General features: G+C 38.7%; 1 protein-coding gene across 5 annotated transcripts in view; it reads left to right on the forward strand.

The window, feature by feature from the left end:
* The window catches only part of ZBTB37 (zinc finger and BTB domain containing 37), a 28505-nt gene extending 9806 nt beyond the window's left edge, over positions 1–18699 (forward strand). For 4 of the 5 annotated variants that reach the window (XM_019976381.2, XM_019976380.2, XM_070768898.1 and 1 more), the window contains one exon: positions 1439–18699. In XM_019976381.2, coding sequence (XP_019831940.1) covers positions 1439–1927 — 489 coding nt within the window. In that variant the 3' untranslated portion in view covers positions 1928–18699. The remainder of the gene's footprint in view (positions 1–1438) is intronic. The other variant, XR_002182473.2, reaches the window with a different exon arrangement.
* Positions 18700–18845: the final 146 nt, after the last annotated feature.

An 18845-nucleotide genomic window follows, 5' to 3' on the forward strand; every position in this document is an offset into this window, starting at 1 on the left:
TGCCTACCAGTGCAGGGGACATGGTTCAATCCCTGGTCCCTGAAGATCCCACATGCCATGGAGAGACTAAGCCTGTGTGCCACAACTGCTAAAGCCAAATGCCTAGAACCTGGACACCACAATGAAGAGCAGCCACTGCTCGCCACAACTAGAAAAAGCCTGCACGCAGCAGTGAAGACCCGGCACAGCCATAAGTAAATCAGTGAGATTTAAAAGTTAAATCAGAAAAGGAAAGCATTTATTTTTCAATAATGTAAAGGCTTAGTTATCTAAGTAGCAACAGCAGAGGTTTAATACTTTTACGGTAATTGCTTTTTTTGAATGTCTTAAGTAATTCTCTTTCACAATGCAAGAAATGTAGCTTAGTAGGGAGATACTTGATAAATTAAGAGCGATTAGAGTGAACTAGCGAAATCATTAGGAATATGTATTCCCCTTCTCTTTGTTTTGTCTGTTTTTTGTTCAGTTTTATCTTTCTGTTCAGAAGGCAAAATCAGAAATCAGGTCTTGTACTTCTTTCTCTGTGGCACCTGTCATTGTATTTGGTAGACAATAGCCAGTTGGTAAATACTGGATATCAAATTGTGAAGAGGTTATAGGAAGGAATAACTAAGTTAGTAAATTTATATCTCAGCCTAGTTTCCCAGTTCTTTTGCTAATTTTCTCTGAGGTCACTTAAATTTTGATCAGTCTTTAGAATAAAGAAAATATGTTGATGTGGTACTAAAATATTTTGGGATAAAAAGGAATACTGTCACCTACAAGTTATACACATTTTTATAAAGCTAGTTACTACTGGGTTAAATTTTGGTATTAATGATAATGCAAAAAATACAATTTATAATGTGCTTGCCATAGTGTATTCTGTACTGTCAGATATAATAGCTATTAGCCATGTCATGTGGCTATTTAAATTTTAATTAATTGAAAGCATTTAAAATGAAAAATTCAGTTCCTCAGTCACACTAGCATATTACACATGCTCAATAGCCGCGTGTGTTTGATGACAACTATATTCGATGGTGCAGATTATCAAATAGTTCCATCATCACAGAAAGTTCTACTGGACCAACACTGCCAAAGTACCTACCTGGTTGTCTAGATTCTGATTGCAAATTAGAGTCCAAATGGATGGTAAGAGGGGGCTTAGATTCTCCTATCACTGTAAATTAAAAATTTAGCAGGAGGTTAATAAGCGTGAGGTTTTTCAGCCAGAAAGTAACTCATTTGTCCTGTTCTTTTATGGTAATAGAGTAGAGTGGCCTCAGTGTTCTAAGATTCCTATCTTAAAATCTTTACTTTTGGGTAGTAATTAATGCACTGTTTGGATCTCTGCTAAAAATTATTTAGCGTAGAGACAGAAGTAAAAAACGATTTGATGTCTTTTACTGTATATACTTACATAGTTTCACTTGCTTGTTGTCCTCACCTGGTACAGGTAGAAGAGTCAGCAATGATGGGAGTAAGTGGCTATGTGGAGTATCTCCGAGAGCAGGAAGTATCTGAGCGGTGGTTCCGGTACAACCCCCGTCTCACCTGCATCTACTGTGCCAAATCTTTCAACCAGAAGGGGAGCCTGGACCGCCATATGCGCCTGCACATGGGGATCACACCGTTTGTCTGCCGCATGTGTGGCAAGAAATATACCCGGAAAGATCAGCTGGAGTACCACATCCGCAAACACACAGGCAACAAGCCTTTTCACTGTCATGTTTGTGGCAAAAGTTTCCCCTTTCAGGCCATCTTGAATCAGCACTTTCGCAAAAACCACCCTGGCTGTATACCCCTGGAGGGGCCTCATAGCATCTCCCCTGAAACGACTGTCACATCTCGGGGACAAGCCGAGGAAGAATCACCTTCACAAGAAGAGACAGTTGCTTCTGGGGAAACTGCCCAGGGCTCTGTGTCCACTACTGGACCAGATTGAAACAGTGAGGGGAAGGGGGCAGACCCTCTTCCCCTTTGGGCCATAAGTAACCAGCATCAGGGCCATGGACTGGTACTTAGATTCATGAAATGCCACATCACCAGATCAGAAGATGCTCCCAAGATGTTGCCAAACTAGAGCATCAGCAACATACACAAAAGCACTAGAGGCTCTTCCCCTCTTTCTTCCCACCTCACACTTGGAAAATAATCAAGCAAATCAACTTTGTAATTCAGGGATCAACAGCCTTGGTTTGTTAACTTTATAAAAGTTTTTTTAACTAAACAGTGACAGATGATCATTTCTCTACCAGTCATGTTTGAACACTGTACTTTGGTCCATATCACCCTGGTGGCTGTCATTGCCCAGGTGTAAAACACAAAGCAGGAGCCTCGGTCATCTGAACCAGCCAGCCACGAAAGAGAAGGAAGTCATCATGATGGTGATGATAAGGGGGAGCTTCTCTTCTTCCTTCCCTGCCAGAACTTGCAGTTTCATATTTCAAGGAAAAAAAAGAATCCTGGTAGTTCTTTTTGTTTTGAAAGATTAGACTTAATCTTTGCCCAGGCAGGGCACCGGATGCTTTGCCTGATTGTTTCACGTAATTGGCCATCTTGGAGCAGTATTCTAATGGGCAGCAGCATCTGAAGCACTTTAGGCACCTGGAAATGAAATGAGCAGCCAAGTGTTTACAATAGGTATTCCTGCATTTGGGGGCTTGAGTGTTGTGTCGAGCAAGAGGGGAGCACGGGAAGGAAGTGTTTTTGTGTCGCAGTTACCGAATATCGAGTAACACAGAGCCAGCTGTACTGCAACTTCCTGATCAGTGTTTGTAAGCCATAATGCTTGCATATCTTCGGGTGTTAAGAAATGGCTCTAGTCCAGATGGATAAACGTGTAAGGCTGACTACCAAAGTTTCATCTAGTCTCTTCGGCTCCTAGTTTCACATAACAGCAATATTATACATCAAAAATGTCACTTTACAGTGAAATGAGCCTGGATTCTATTTTTAAATTCACAGGTCTCCATATTTGATAACTTTTATATGACATTTTAAACATTTTTTCTGCAATATTGTGGTTGTAGAAATTCAACACTATGGTTCTTACTGCAACCACAATTCCATTTCCTCCTGCATATGTGATAGTTTATATTTTCAGTCCAATAGAAGAACCTCACTAATCCATGTCTTGCGTCTGCAAACCTAGTAATTCATAAACCAACCATTAGCAAATTGCTGGTGACTCCAAGAGCTTTGCTTTTTAATAATACACAACAGGGCATTTACCAGAAAACATCATGCACAATCATGTTGCAATAAATTGATCAAGGGGATCAATTTTGATCAGGTTTGGTTACTTAATCATTCCTAAGATTTTTGAAACTTCAAGGGACCTTTTTGGTAATTCTGGGTATTTCTGAGATTCTTAATCCAGCACCAAGAGTCAGAAAGAATTTACCAAATGTAGAGCTTCAGATGCCCTGTCTTGCATGCAGAGAATGAAGGAGGATCATTAAGGGATGCAGGCAAGTAGATGCTTACAAGTTACAATGCAAATAGAAAGAAAACTCTCTGGCTTCTCATAATTGATCACTGATCTTTTAGAGAGTATTTAAATACGTAGTGGTGTAAGAAATTGTTTTGGTACAGGGGCATAGATGATTGTAAAAGAGATTTGGGAGAGAATTTGATCATGCCTGCACTGGTGGTGAGCCATTCATGAGAACATTAGTGGTGTGCCCCCTTCCTGGGAATGCTTTGGTTATGTGGAAAAGTGGGTAGGAAAGAATGGCCTTGCTTTGATGATCGGAAGTTAGAATGTAGAGGGTAACTTTTAAGCAATCTGAGACCTGTATATATACATACATCTGTGCCCTATCACTAGTGAATGGTTATTTTTCTTTCTGGAAAAACAGAATGTGTCTTGTAACAGGAATGTAATAAGGCTACTACCATTTGATGAGCGCCTACCCTTAAAAGTCATGTTAAAGCCATGTTTGTCTTCAGAAAACAGACTTTGGCATTCTCTTTAGTTGCGCAACAGCATGATAGGGTGAAAACTGCCGCTGCGGGCCATCTTAGGGAGCAACTGTGCTCTGTGGCATAGAAAAAGTGGAGCTGAAATTAGACTGAAATCTTTAAAGAAGCATTTTAGCTGGCAGTCAAGGTTTTCAGTGGACAGATTCTGCCGTTACTAAATAGGCCAGAGGTGAGAGGTACAGAGTATGCTGCTTTAGAAGGACTGTTGAAGCCTACCAAAAATATATACGTCCATCTTACTTGTGAGAAGTATGCTGGGAAGTTCTGTATTGCTTTGTTAGTTTTTTAGATGTTATATGAGAAAATACAGCTTTTAAAACTATTACCAAATTGTAAAAGTGAGGTGCAGTCATTTCTGTGAAGAGGAACTTCAGCATTTGTCAGTGCTCCATCCGGGGTGAGCAACAGACATTTTAAGTGAACTGGGAACTGTTTGATAGACGTGGAAATGCTGTGAGGGTTTGATGGGTTCCCCCCTCCCTTTTTATTCACTGCTAACAGGTTTTTGCTGTATCTATACTGTGAATAGAGTGCTTTTCGGTCATCTAGGACCACTGCAGCACAATCATATTTGCTGGTTCTCGCCTCTTAATTGGCCTAGTGCAGAGCCATGAAATTCATGAAAATTCAAACCAGCCTAACTTTTAAACACATAAGTTTCTGAAAACAATTTCTTCATTTTAGTTAGAAGAGAGATTATTATTCTAAATAACTATCCAAGATTCTTATCCAGATTCACTGTGACATTGTCTTAGTTCTTAGCTAACATCCTTGTAGGGACATAGGAGTTAGTAGTGTTCTATCTACATTAATGGAAAGCTCTATAGGTATGTGCACAGAGGATACCTCTCTTAAGGATGTACTACATGGACTTTTAGCTAACGCTGAAACTCATTACCAAATTTTAGCTTGCACGTGTCACCTTGTGAAGGGAACAGCATTAGCAGTGAGAGCTAAATCATCATTAAATACTCTAATGCCGTGAAATAGCTAACACTGGGACTGTTTTCATTTGTTGAGTGGCCCTTAATTGCAAAGGAGCTACCTAATATTCTTAGCAAAAGAAGAGAGATGACATTAATCTACTTTCATTCTAAAAGGTACCTTTTATTTCTCTCTCAGAATTCTGATACCAGTTTAAAATATGGCATTGGCATGAACAGTAATACTGTACTTTAGGCAGAAGGCTCTTTCTAATGACTTGTCCTCTCTTTACTCAGAACCGTATTTACCTCTGAACAGAGTTGAGTTTTCTGTGAGTTGCAAACTACCCCCTAGTTATTCATTATACCAGAGGGTCAAAGCTAGTCTTGGATATGTAAGCATAAATTAGTTCCTGAAGGATAAAGATTGGTAAATAAGGGAGATAGCAGTTAAGGGAAGTTTGGGGGTTGTTTTTTTTAGTGTTTCCAATTCCCTCTGTATCAGTGAAACAGGGTTTTCCAAAGATGGCATGACAATAGAAATAAACCATTTTCCTACTAACTTCATAGTTGAAATCTGACCTTGGTTGGAAGTGGTTTGATACAAGAGTGAAATAGCGAACTTCATCTTTAATAGCTGAATAGTCTTTGGTCAGGAAATAACTTTCAAAAGTTTTAACTGTTTCTTAACATTAATTTTATTTTAACTGGTAAAAACAACATTTTGTTTGACTAAAAGATCTAATTTAAAGAAATGAAAGCAATGAGCAATAGAAAGGAAATTAAATTTGAACAAAGATAAAAAGTTGTAGTCATAGTGGAAAGGCGTTTAATCAGGGAGGAGTTGGAGTCTTGGAAGTTTTTATTTTTTCAGCTGTAACCGGCATGTGGATTTGTTTTGTTTTGTTTTTTCTCTTCCTCAGATGTTCTCCTTATCTGTATATTCATTCATTCAGTATTTTGGTTGCTGAGATTTAGAAAAAGAATAAGTAGCAATTAAGCCAGATAAATCCCTCCATTTGAGAGGATGCCCTAAGGGGGCAAAATATATCTCTAGGATTTAGGAATTAGATCAAGATTTCAGCAAACCACAGTGCCCAAGCCAAATCCTGAGGTCACCTTTATGTATAAAGAATGTGGTAGTGGAAGAGAGCCACCCCTATCCATTTAGGTGTTACGGCTACTTTGTACAGTCCTGGCAAAGCTGACGGAGACCACAGGGCCTGCTGTCTGGCTCTTGACAGAAAAGGTCGCCACGTCCAGAATTATTAATAGATTTAAAGAATTATGCCATCCCCCTCAATTTGTCGCTCTTGTCATTTTGCCTTTATAACAGGTTGGTTGAGGTTTTAAGTTTGTACTGCCGTGTGTGCATCGGTTTCTTGAAAGAAGTTGCCATTTTTTTCTAGATGCTTGTCTCATTTGTGCTCCTTCTTGAATCCCATTGCTTTAAAGCATTTCGAGCAGGCATTATGATTTGTCCTTTCCTTTAAGGTAGATTAAGTTGAGGATGGTAATTACAGATTTAAGAAAGTAATTTTTAAAAATAACTCCCATGCATAATAATGTAAAGTTAAATGAATATCATCTTTAGAGAAAATACTGGGGAAGAGAAGTAATGTTTTTATAAGTAAATTTTGCCATTTCTCTAAGTTAACAGATGATGGTGGCAAGAATGGATTTATTCTCTCTAGTATTAAAATTAATTTCTCTTAAGAATAAGTGGTTTGATTCCTATCCGAAATCTGTTTTTCTAGATTAGAAACTATCCATTTCTTCACTATAAATCTTCATTTTAATTTACTCAAGTAAACTCACTCTGTTCTATGTGGTGTAGTAAAAAGCCAAAATCTTCCTTTTTTAAAAAAAGAAAAGAATATTTTAAAACTTAAATATCTGAAGATTGAAAGTTCTTTTTAGAACTATCGTCCAATTTCTGTTATTGTTTATAATTCTCAATATATATTGGGACATTATATATTTGCTTTGTGAATGTTCATTCTTACTGTTCAATTAGTTTATTTATGCTAGATGTGGAAAAGTAAATGGAAAATGTTAGGATGATAATAAACATAATTCCTTGCAAGAGGAAAATATAATGGCTCCCCATTTGTAAACAGTGCATGGACTTCTGAGTTAAATTTATCTGGGCAGAGTGTTCTAGGCCATGCTCATACAATACAGTGAGTTTGATTCTTACTTTGTTGTGAGTTCTACCAACACATGCAAAGTTTGGATGAGTTACCTAGTCGCATATACAGCACCTCTTCACTATAGGTTTTATTCTTAAAGTTGCCTTTTTCTAAGTTGGAAATTAGGTTTTATATGTTACACCCTCAGTAATAATCTTCATCTAGAAGGTTCCAGTATATTTGCATAGGTCAGATCTGCTTTGTCTTGGAGCACTTATATTAATAATGAGTTCTTGAGATTTTAGAGTAGTTTTTCTGGTTAATTTGGGATTCCAGTTAATTTAGGGTATAGGACTTTGAAAGAAATTGTATTTAGGTAGTCCAGTGAATCATTTGCATACACCTTCATTTGAGGGCTTGGTAACAGATGTCATTTAAATAAGAATCTGTTGAAAATAATGGAGTTTGCCGAGCATTATGACTTCTTTGATAACTATCAATCTTAATGTGGTTTTGCCTCCTTTGCTTTCTAGTGTCTTTCTGTTTTTCACTCTTCTTATTATAAAGTGGTGCTTTTCCTGGGACCAGTCTTTTTACTTTGCATTAAGTAATTTTTCTTGCTCAGGACAAACCAAAGTTGGATAGTTTCATACTTTCAAACCTGACTTAATTACATTCCACACCTGCAAGATATCTGTACAGACTATCTGGTTTTGTGTAGGCAGACTATCCTTCCCTTTGTGAAGAACAGCAGTGGCTTAGAAGGCAAGCATTGCCTGAAATATGCATTACGTTCACAGTGGGTACACATATAAATAAATTTCTTATCTTATACCTTCCCCATTATCTGTAACGTAATTAGGAAAGGTCCATTAGCTCAAATAGTGGAAGCTTTAAACACAAAGCTTAGTTACAAAGGCAGAGCAGTTAAGGGGGGAAAAACCACTTTTCTAATGCTTGCTTTTTTTATGTCGACTCAGTAAGTCCTGTTAAGGAAACTAGAATTCACCACCCACTTAAGATATTTGTTCAGCATCTCATACGACCAACAGCACAATTTAATATACTGTGAATCTTAGAATCTGAATTTATCCATAATGCCGGAAGTCAAAGTATGTATCTCATGGGGAAATGTTTCCTACCCTGTGAAATCACTTATATGGTAGGTAGCAAGAGGAGAATCTGTTCTATTAAGTACATTTTTGTTCCATTAAGTAGTTTTTGGTACCAGACAGTGTGCTTGGGATTTGTATAGCAAAACTGATTTTATACATAGTTTAGATGTGGCTTCCTGTACTTGAGAGTCCTAAACCCACTTGGTTAGAGGCTGATATATGTATTTAAAAGCCATGAGGGTCAAAAAGAAGGGGACGAAATTAACCATACTAAGTGCTCTAGAGACATAACTGCAGTAAATTCTCAAAATAACTCTCTGAGGTAGTAACAGAAGTAGCTAAAAATCACTGACTTTGAGTGTTAACTATGTGTTAAGCACAGTTTAATGTTCCTCACATTAATTAACTCTGCTGCTCCTTAGACAAACCCATTAGAGTAGATGCTGTTACTATCCTCGCTTTAAAAAGAAACAGACAGAGAGGTTGACCTAGGCAGTCTTTCTCTAGACTTGACACTCTTTAATGGACTATGTTGCCTTTAACAGGTATAATTATACCATATTTTATAGATGAGGAAACTGTTGAGCCCAAGATTATACGATCGATAAATCGCAGAGCCAATACTTACCAATCTGATTCCAAAGCCCAGACTATCTCCAGTACATCATGTTAACTCTGTTTACTTAACAGAGTTGAAGTAAACTAGAATATACTATAACCAGTAACAGCACTGGTTTTAGTGAACTTTAAATTCAGGAATAAGTGATCAGAAGGTTTCTCTAAGAGATAATGCAGTTGATTTCGAGCAGATATTGCATGGTGAACATTTTTTGGGGATATTGCCCACCAATTTAGAGGAGTCACCCATTTGGTGGTTCTAATTGTGAACAACTGCTTGAGTTACTACTACCAAGACAGAAATTGAAAGATTGCATTCCAGTTACCTGTTGCCATGTAACGAACTCTCTAAACCTCAGTGACTTAAAACAGCAACTACTTTATACATTTCATGATGTTGTGAATCAGAAATTCAGGACAGGCTTGTCTAGGCAGTTTCATGTTCCCTGTGGTGATGATTCAGGTCATCTGATAGTATTCAGCAGGTGATTGGACTGGTCAGGGTGTCCAAGGTGAGCTCACGGTCCTGACACCTTGGTTGACCAGAAAACTTGGCCCAGCAGGCCTTGTCCGCATCTCTGGAGCCTCGGGGACCCTCCATCTGATCTCTCTGTCAGAGTAGTCAAATTTAGGAGATCGCAGCTCAGGCCTCCAAGTCCTCTTCAAGGCCAGGCCCAGAGCTTTCATAAGAGTCATCACCACACATTATTGGTCAAAGAAGTCACTGGTCAGCCCAGATTCGAAGGGAGAGGAGATACCTTACCACTTGATGGAAGGTGTGTCAAGAATTTGAGACCATCTTTACAGGCAGCAGTATGTGTTCTGGATTTGTCTTAACTCGTGTGTTCATTTAGGTCAGTTGTTTGTGCTGTAAGAAACCATTTCTTCTACTTACCATGAGTTAGAAGAAGCTAGAAGGAGAATGAAACAAATACCTGGAACAGATTTCATTAGCTTCCCACCCCCAAGTTTCACTTACAGCAAAGTTTCCATGTTTTCTTTTGTACAAGTTCCAAATTATTGCATTTGCCCTTTTTTTTTTTTTCCTGTGAAGCAACAGTAATTATCCATGCTAAACCAGAAATAATCTATAGAGGGAGTAAAAACCTTGCTGTTACAGACCTTGATTTATTAGAGATGTCAGCTGTAGTTCATTTTCAAATAGGCATAAACTCCTGTGGTATGGAAAATTCATATAGCTGCTAAATCTGTTTCAACAGGAGTTTCTGTTAAGTGGCTAGATGGATTATATTTTTGACATAATTGAAAATTTTGCCTGCATATACTGCATATCTTTGTTCTGTGCTCAGTCTCTGTCATGTCCAACTCTTCACAACAACCCTTTGGACTGTAGCCCACTGGGCTCCTCTGTCCATGGGATTCCCCAGACAAGATTACTGGAGTGGGTTGCCATTTCCTCCTCCAGGGGATCTTCCTAACCCAGGGATTGAACCCTCGTGTCCTGTGTCTCCTGCATTGGGAGGCAGATTCTTTACCACTGAGCCACTGGGGAAGCCCCCTACCTATCTTTACTGCCACCTCTGGCACAAATTTGTGCTGGAAAAGAGGTTCATTCCATTTATATTACCTTCCATTTTGGACACTGTTGCTCCATTTTATAGTTGTTAATCCTTTAAAAATTATCAGTTGCTACTGGCTTTTGTTGTCTGAAATGACATATCATTGAAGTGTTATGATTTGGGGTTAGATTTGTCAAGTTTAGGATGCTTTAACTCCTTCTGGCTTATAAAAGGACTTTTATTGCTTTCAGAAGAAATAGGGCAAAGAATAAATTATATTGGAAAAATGATCATCCCCAAATCAACTTTCTAAGAGAAGAAAGGTTTGGTGTTACCTATCCATTCCATCTGCAGTGGTTTCTTAGAGAATTAGTTGTGAGGGCTTCTTGTTGGTCAGTCCCAATTAGATCATATAGTCGAAGGGATCTCTGTTCTTGGGTCAGGCCTCAGGAATTACAAATACAGGAAATAAAAAGGGTACTCGGGGCTGAAAACTTAAATTAGGACTCTAGAAAATCCTGGGACAGGAAAAAAGGACTTTGGCATTTGTGGTTGAATAACCAGGTATGGAATGTTTGAGTCATTTAGGCATCCGGATTAATTAGATTTTATCATATAATGATTGGGGCAAATTTTGATGAATAAAAATCAGTGAGCCTTAACATTTTCCGCTCTGCTGTACCTCAAAGTCTGCCCATTGTGACAGAGAAAACCTTTGAAAATATATTCCCAGGGAATGAAAAAGTGGTTCTAGGTACTTTTGCTCTAAGCATCTTCGCCGTAGACATCTCTGCTGCAGGCATTTTCACCTTAATTACTAATTCACTGCAAGGCAATTTTCCCATAAAAGATAAAATAGTAAAAAATAAAAGAGGGATATTAAAGAGGACATAATGAAACATGATAAATGAATGACAGTTTTTTTAGAAAACTTGAAAGCAAATTACAAAATATTTGAATACATCTAAAATGTGTGTAGTTCATGGCAATCCTGCACGAATAACTTGATTTTCATATTTTGTGTGTTGTACCTAAGTACTTGTCTCCCAAGTCTTTCATTCTTAGTATTGAGTATTTTGATCATCTCCTCATCAGCATTGTGCATTTTCTTTTTCCTTAAACTACTTCTTTCATTGAGAGAGGTGTCAGTTTCCAAATAACCAGGATGCATATTCGTAGCCATGCTTTCTGTCGCATCTTGAAAGCCTCTGCACTATTGTTTGTTCTTGGCATCTGGTCATATGTCTGTTCATACTTTCCATAGTTGTACAGGAAATGTGGGTTCAGCTCTGCACCTGAGACTTTTGGCCTGTTTATCCTCCAGTGTAGTGTATTTCAAAATAAGACACCAACTCATGGGGCCAATCATTATCATCTGTCAGCTCAATAAAACCATCAGTAATGTCACTAACTGGGAGACATGCCTGTCAAAACCCAACTATCAAAGCAAAACTGTCACCCAGTTATTTTATCTTTTGTGGCAAAATTGTCTTATGGCCAGTTAGTCATGGTGCAAAAATGTTTGCAGCAAAGAAGCTCATGGCAAAAATACTGGTTACTTGAAAAATCTTTGATAATCTATGAAGATGCCTCTCGTTCGGTGTCTTATAGCCCTTTGGGCCCTCCTCTAGACTCTGACTCTTAAATTTGAAATCATCTGGTGGTTGCACAAAAACCAAGTACAGTTGACTCTTGAACAATGTGGGAGTTAGGATGCAGCCCTCTGCAAGTGGAAAATCCACCTATATCTTAATAGTTGGGCCTCTGTTTCTGAGGTTCCTCTGTATCTGGGGATTCAGCCAACTGCTGGAGGTTAGTAATGTAGCATTTACTATTGAAAAAAACGTGGGTATAAGTGGATCATGCAGTTCAAACCTTTGTTGATCAAGGGTCAGTGTACTGTGGTCTCAAATTGAAAAAGAGGACAAAGAAGAAAGGGAACCTGTAGATTGACAAAATACTTTTTTTTTTTTTTTTTCAAAATACTTATTTTTTCTTTTCAGCATCATAAGTCTAAACTATTAAAGCTAATAACAACTACCTGAGAAATTACTATGGTTTAGATTTCTGCATTTAGCACATCTTAAAGCAGATATTTTTGACATATTTGAAGATGATCTACTGAGTTTCCTGTAAATTAACAGAATCCTAACTCTAGTGGTTCTTAAAGAGCTATTGCAAAAACCGAATTACAACACAGGGAACAAAACTTAAAATGTGTTTCCTCTGGAAGCCAAAATGCTAAAGCAGGGGTCACTAAGAGTGTGGCTGAAATCCACTTCAAGAATGGCTATCAGTCAGATAGCAAAGATATGTAAAATTTATATGGTATTTGCTATTTTTACAAAAATGATTTTAAATCATGTAACTTGAAAAGTGAGCCTGTTTTCTTTTTGGAAAAGTGGGCCAATAAAAATAACACTAATATAATTCAATTGTATATGCATGTGCATTGAACACAGAGTGGTATACTAAAGATAGTTCATGCAAATAACTTTTGTGGGAAGTTTGGCTATTTTCTTAATATCTCGTTTTCATAAATGTATGTTTATAAATATATTTACTCATCCTCTATAACCTTGGTAGCTTTAGAAGCATTTTGTTAGCTGTATCATTGATTATAAAAATCAATTTCTTGGCATAGTAGGCTATGAGAGCTTTTAGTTGCTTTGTTTGTATTTTGGCTAAGAAAATGATTTCTTGCACTTTGTATTTATAAAGATGTTATAACACTTTGCACCCACTTAGTGCAGCTGTTCTTTAGTGACAAAAGATGTAGGCGTTAAAGTGAAATGTATGTTTAGAAGCCCGGCAAAAGGAGGGTTCTCAAAAGAACAAATTTGGCTTGCATCTACCAGAGAAAAGCTGGGGGTTAATAGAAAATTTAGGTTGAAAATATATGTTGGAATAGGTGTGCAGTCACTGCAAGTTGCAATATCATTATGAATTGCCCGCTATATGTATGTGATTGTATGTATGTGTGTGAGAAAAAAATGTCTGATGAAGGCAGATAAGTCAGTGTAGAAAATTCTACCTCCCATTAAAGACAGAATATTCCAAGTTTGCCCTGTAGCCCCTTACGCAGGAGGCTGGATTCCTCAGCCACTGTCCACCTCATTCTCTTTTGTACTCGCTTTAGCTCCTCTACCTCTGAGCACTTGGCTGAAGAAAGTGTAGCTTTCTGTAGCAAGCAAAGGAAAGCCAGACCCGAAATATAGAGGTTGCAGTATCTCATGTCTCTTTGTCATCTTCACATGTTAATGTTTGGTTTTGTTGCCCAAATCAGTGTCAGAACACTTGGGTTTAGTACTTTTATCCACTGGCCTCTGTTTGGCAAGAGTAGCCCTTGGAAGTGGAGTCTTTCTGCTGTTTTTAAAGATGCACTCAATTCCTTTTAATGATGTGAAAATTTTGTTTGAATCCTGAGCTTTTTTTATTTTTTAATTGCCATTTGCAGCCCATTTTGGGGACTGGAATATCAACCATATTTTCCTGATGTTGAGCCTTCTGCCAGTATCTTGACATGCAGTTTTGCATGACCTGGATTTTTGGATGACCTATTTTGCTTTTAGACACTCTGAAATTCTTCTCTTTATAATGCCAAGAATGTTATAATAGTTAGGATGGCCTATTGTGGGTGTCAGGAAATTCAGTTTCGGTAGTAAATGCCACTAGGCAGACCACCTAATCTTTAAATGCAGTTGGAGCACTCAGCTGATCTGCTGTTGGGGGCACCCTAGTCCACTGAGCCAAATCAGGTTACCTACCTTTTGAACATTTGTTACAGCTGAGAAAGGACTGTGGGCCTTTCAGAAATATCTCAGAATGCTTTCCACCTTTTCATTCAAATGCACTGGTTAGAATAGCTGGTTGTAATGTCCAAACAGGGACTTGCTGGTTAGTAGTGAAAACGAGAGAGGGACCCATTTGCAGACTTGGAGAGTTTTCACATCCGTGTTTTAGGTACTAACTGATAAGTGTTTACTTTTCCTGTTGACTGGATAGGGCAAGTGACAGTACTGCCAGTGTGAAATTCCAAATTCAGTAAGCAGTACTCATTGGTGACGACTGATGTATTGGGTTGGCCAGCCCAATAGTAACCTTCATCCGTGTAACAGTATGAATTCTGTAAGGAGATGAGATACTAAAATCATGTGAATCTCTTCACCACAGCTGTTTTTTTTCTAACTATAGAATAATTGTCAGCCTATAAGCCATGCTACTAAGAACCTAGACTCAGGAATTAACTTCTGCTTAGGAAAATTCTTCCTTCTGGCTTATCTTTTGTTTGTGCCCGGAGTCTTGGCCTAGACCTGTCCCCAGCTGTTTTGCTACAAACACATACTTAAGGTGCAGTCTTACCTAAGTCAATAATACACTGTCAGCCATGCAGTCTGTTTTATAGCCAAAGTGATTTATTGAAATACAAAACAAAAAAAGTGAGAGATGCCTAGGTCATTTCTGGGAGGCACGTTGAATCAACCTGTGAATCTGGGAGGAAGCATAGAGTCTTATCTTCTGTCTGGCTTGGGTGAACAGTGACTTTAATGCTTTCTATTAAAATACTGCAGAGCTAGTTGACCTTGGCAGGTAGTTCTCAATTTTGGCTGCACATTAGAATCACCTGGGGCTTTTACAAAATGACTGCCGCCTAGGGCCCCCTCTGGACATGCACGTTTAATTGGCTGGCTGTGCAGCCTGGGCTTTAAGAGCTGCTCAGGTGATTTTAATGGGCAGCCAAGGTTGAGAATCATTTTCTAGGTAGTCCTGAGGGGTCTGTGGCAGGATAACCTCCACCCGGTTGTCTTTTGTCAGAGGTACCTTTATTAGTATCACAGGCATGGCTTGGCATTTAAAACTTAGCACGGGCCACGGCTCAGGTGGTAAAATGGACCATCCGTTTGTCCGCAGAGTCATTCAGCAGAGAGCTGTTGCCATGCACCCAGTTTCCTCTCTGTACCAAAGCCTGCACAAGTCAGCAAAAGACATTTTCTGAGTCTGCTCCCTAGAATCCTCTTTCCCTTTCATATGTGATTTAAGTGGAGATTTTTAAAACTCTGCTAGCTAAAATAGAGCACTTGAATTTATTAAAAGAGCCAGGCACCGCCCCCCCCCCCCCCAAAAAAAAAGAGCCAGGCCCAAGCCACCTAGGGTGATTTTTATTTGTAAAATAATCAGGTAGCATTGTTAAAGTTAATGAAATAGAAGGGTCCTTCCTGGTGTGATGGTGATGTAGTTGATTATTTGTCCCTTAGCCTGTCTTCTAAGTGGGATTTCAATGTACGGTGACTTTCACTTTTCCATGTTCCTTTGTGAATTAAATGCACTAGCTAAGGCGTAAATATTTCTGAGTTTTACATGAAATGTGAAATGAGTCCTTTTAGCAGCTTTGTTCCAGGATGTCAAAGACTTAACCCAGTAATTCCCAAACAAGTTTTCATATCGTCGATTCATTCACCCACCCAGGTGTAAAAAACCTGCCCATGGCAACCTCAGTGTGGTAATGGGGAGAGGAGGACTGTTTGATTAGCCTTTAAAGAGTGAGAGCCACCATTCAAACTAATAAACTACTAAGTGATTTCTAATTCATGAAAGAAATTTGTGTTCAAGAGCAAGTTCAAATGTGATGGTCTCATCTGAGAGACTGCTGGCACTGTGGAAACTTTGATTCCTATACTGCCTGCAAATAATCGATGATTTAAATTTCAAATAGGTGGTGTGTTTGAGAAGAAACAAGTGGGTGGAAGGAAAGATTGTTTAAGTGCAGAGGACTGAATTAGCATCAGACTCTGACATTTCATTAAAATAACATTTAGGCCTGACTTATTTGCTTAGCATGTGTATGCTGCAATGTCAGAAATGCCTCCTATGCCTTAGAAGATCTGAGAAGGCTTCCTTACGTTGGGTGGAACAGAAAAGCAATAGTAGCCTTGGAGACTTGTCTGCATCCAGAGAGAAGCCCATTAGGGTTCTCATACTGAGAAACCTTGAGTACTGTGAAATGTTGAACTTTATGCAGATCACATCGCACTGGATTTTAAAGATTTAGGGGACGGAAGTAGAGGAGGAGAAGGGGAAGTAATTAATGGTAAAGTATATATATATGAACTTGTACTATATTTTACACAAGTAATGAAACAAATTCCCTATCAGGAATTCTCTGTCAGGACTAACCAGCCATATTCTTCTGTCCTACTGATTGGCTTGTGATTCCTCTTAAACCTCTAAGTAATCCTTTCTGAAAGAGCTAAACAGAAACTAGTCTGACTGCAGTTTCACCACCCTGCCCCATTCCCTTACTCACAACAAAAGAAAAACATACCCAAACTATAGGCAAAAAAAAAAGTCTCAGTACGTTAACTTTTCATCCTTTATGGTCTGTGTTCACTGTTGTAGCCTATTGCATTGTTTTGCAATATAATGGCAGAACTTAAGTAGATCTGCCACATAAGTCAGGAACCATTGGCTTCTCCTTTAAGAAATCTTAACACCAGAACTCTCAATCTTTAGCTTGTCAGCACAAGTGAGTAAAGGGAGAAGTACGTTGAAAGAACACAGGGAATTCCCTGGCCGTCCAGGGGTTAGAACTTCGTGCTTTCACCGCTGAGGGCCGGGGTTCAATCCCTGGTTGAGGAACTAATAGGATCCTGCAAGCCACTTAGATTTCCTGGCTTCTCATAATTTCAGGTGGGACCCACTTACGCTCTGTGTCTGAGAAGAAAAGACAGAGGGTTCAAAGATAGAAAAGTCAATGTAGTCAAAATGTGGTTTCCTTCAGATGGACATAATCTCAAAGACATCTGTCCAGCTGTTCTCAATGGTGCTTACACGATGGGTGACAGCTGTCTCCCATCTTCCCGTCCCTGGCACTGTGCCTTCCCACTGGTCACTGTGAAAAGCAGATCACACTGGACTCAGAGGCCAGAATCCAGGACGATTTCCCCCTTCTCATCACTTCTTCATACAGCTAATAATGTAGCATATACTTCTCTTTGGAAAATTCTTGGGTTTGACCCCCCCAAGAAATAGTAAAGCATTTAAAGGAAAAGTAAGATTCTGGTGGTAGCTATCAAAGATGACAGGAACATTTTAGCTTCCCCTTAGATGATATTTATTGATAGCAAGGACCAACTATGCCTCCTCATCCTCAGTTTCTAAGGATAGCATAATATTTCTAAGCAACAAAGTTATCTAACATTTTTTTCACAACTTGTTAATCAAGGATTCATATTAAAACCGACAATCAGTTTCTAAAATGTTGTTATCCCTGAAAGGGAATGAGATAGAGTTTTTAACTAGAAGAACCTGTTTTTTTTTCCCTTTGAAAAAACTAACACTTGAGGTTTGTGTCTTTCGTCTGCAATGATCGCTCCATAAAGATGTCTCAGAACAGTCAGTGAGCCAAGGCTAGCGCTCTCATGCCCCTGAGGGTGCTGGACTGGGTTTGTACATCTTATTTCCTTAGAGAATATCTGTTTTTATTATGCCCTTAACTATAAATACCTATATATAGGAATAGGATTTTCACCCCACCCTCTTGTAATCATTATCACTTAAGTGTAAACCACACCTCCCCCTGTCCCCACTTTTACTGAAAAAAATGCACTTTAATTCCTAAGGAGAGTGGCTGTTCCTGGCCCCTAAGCCAGATTACTTCAGGAGGAGAGTTGGGGAGGGAGAACCCTAGGCAGACCCTGTGAAATTAACCAAATTCCTTAATGTAAACACACAAGTCAACCATTTTTAAGCTGCCCCCACCCCCAGCCAGAGGGCAAAAGAAACAACCAAATGCAAAAGTTCAAAATGCCTACCTTAATTTGAGATGTTTCACTAGGGGATATACCCAATATTTTCTCAGCTACCAAATTATCAGAAACTTGAGGGTGATTTTGTGGGAGGCTGAGACTCCTTTTTTAAATGAAAAGGCCAAGTGAATCACACAGGCTATAAAATACGATCCTGATTTGTGAAGTATCTGATTCGTTCTCTCCCTTAATTTGACAGGTGTTCTCAAGTCTCTCCTCCTGTAGATTCTGTCCTTCCCCTGATGACAAGCCAATAGTTCTTGGTGGGGTTGCATGTCTCCTAGAGCCCCAGGAGCCCTGTTGTGTCGGGGAAGCGGGGAGGGTAGGAGGGTGGGCAGAGACGGGCTGGGGGAGGGAGATTCAGAGAAAGAGTGAAGATATATGGGTTTATATAAACATATTTAAAGCAGTTTAGCAAAAGCTTTCTCGTTGAACAGCTTTAAGAACAATGTGAATGAAATTTAGCAACTTGGTTAGTAATTTGAAAAGTCTATTAATGTATACTTGAAATTCTGTTTGTATAAAAATACATTTTCCTCTTTATTTTAACACTGTGTAAAAGAACATTATGCATGTGAGTGGTTTGAGAATTAAATGATTTAATATTCATATTTGCATTTCTGTCTCTTCTGTATAGATATTAATTCTTTTTAAATTTTTGGACTTTTTTTCAGTATAAAGGGATTATCTAGATTTCAAGCTCACCCTGCCCTCTCAAGATGCCTACTGTCTTTCAAGGTGAAGTAGTAACATACCTCCCTCC

This window comes from Bos indicus, chromosome 16, assembly GCF_029378745.1.
Source record: "Bos indicus isolate NIAB-ARS_2022 breed Sahiwal x Tharparkar chromosome 16, NIAB-ARS_B.indTharparkar_mat_pri_1.0, whole genome shotgun sequence".
Lineage (NCBI taxonomy): Eukaryota > Metazoa > Chordata > Mammalia > Artiodactyla > Bovidae > Bos > Bos indicus.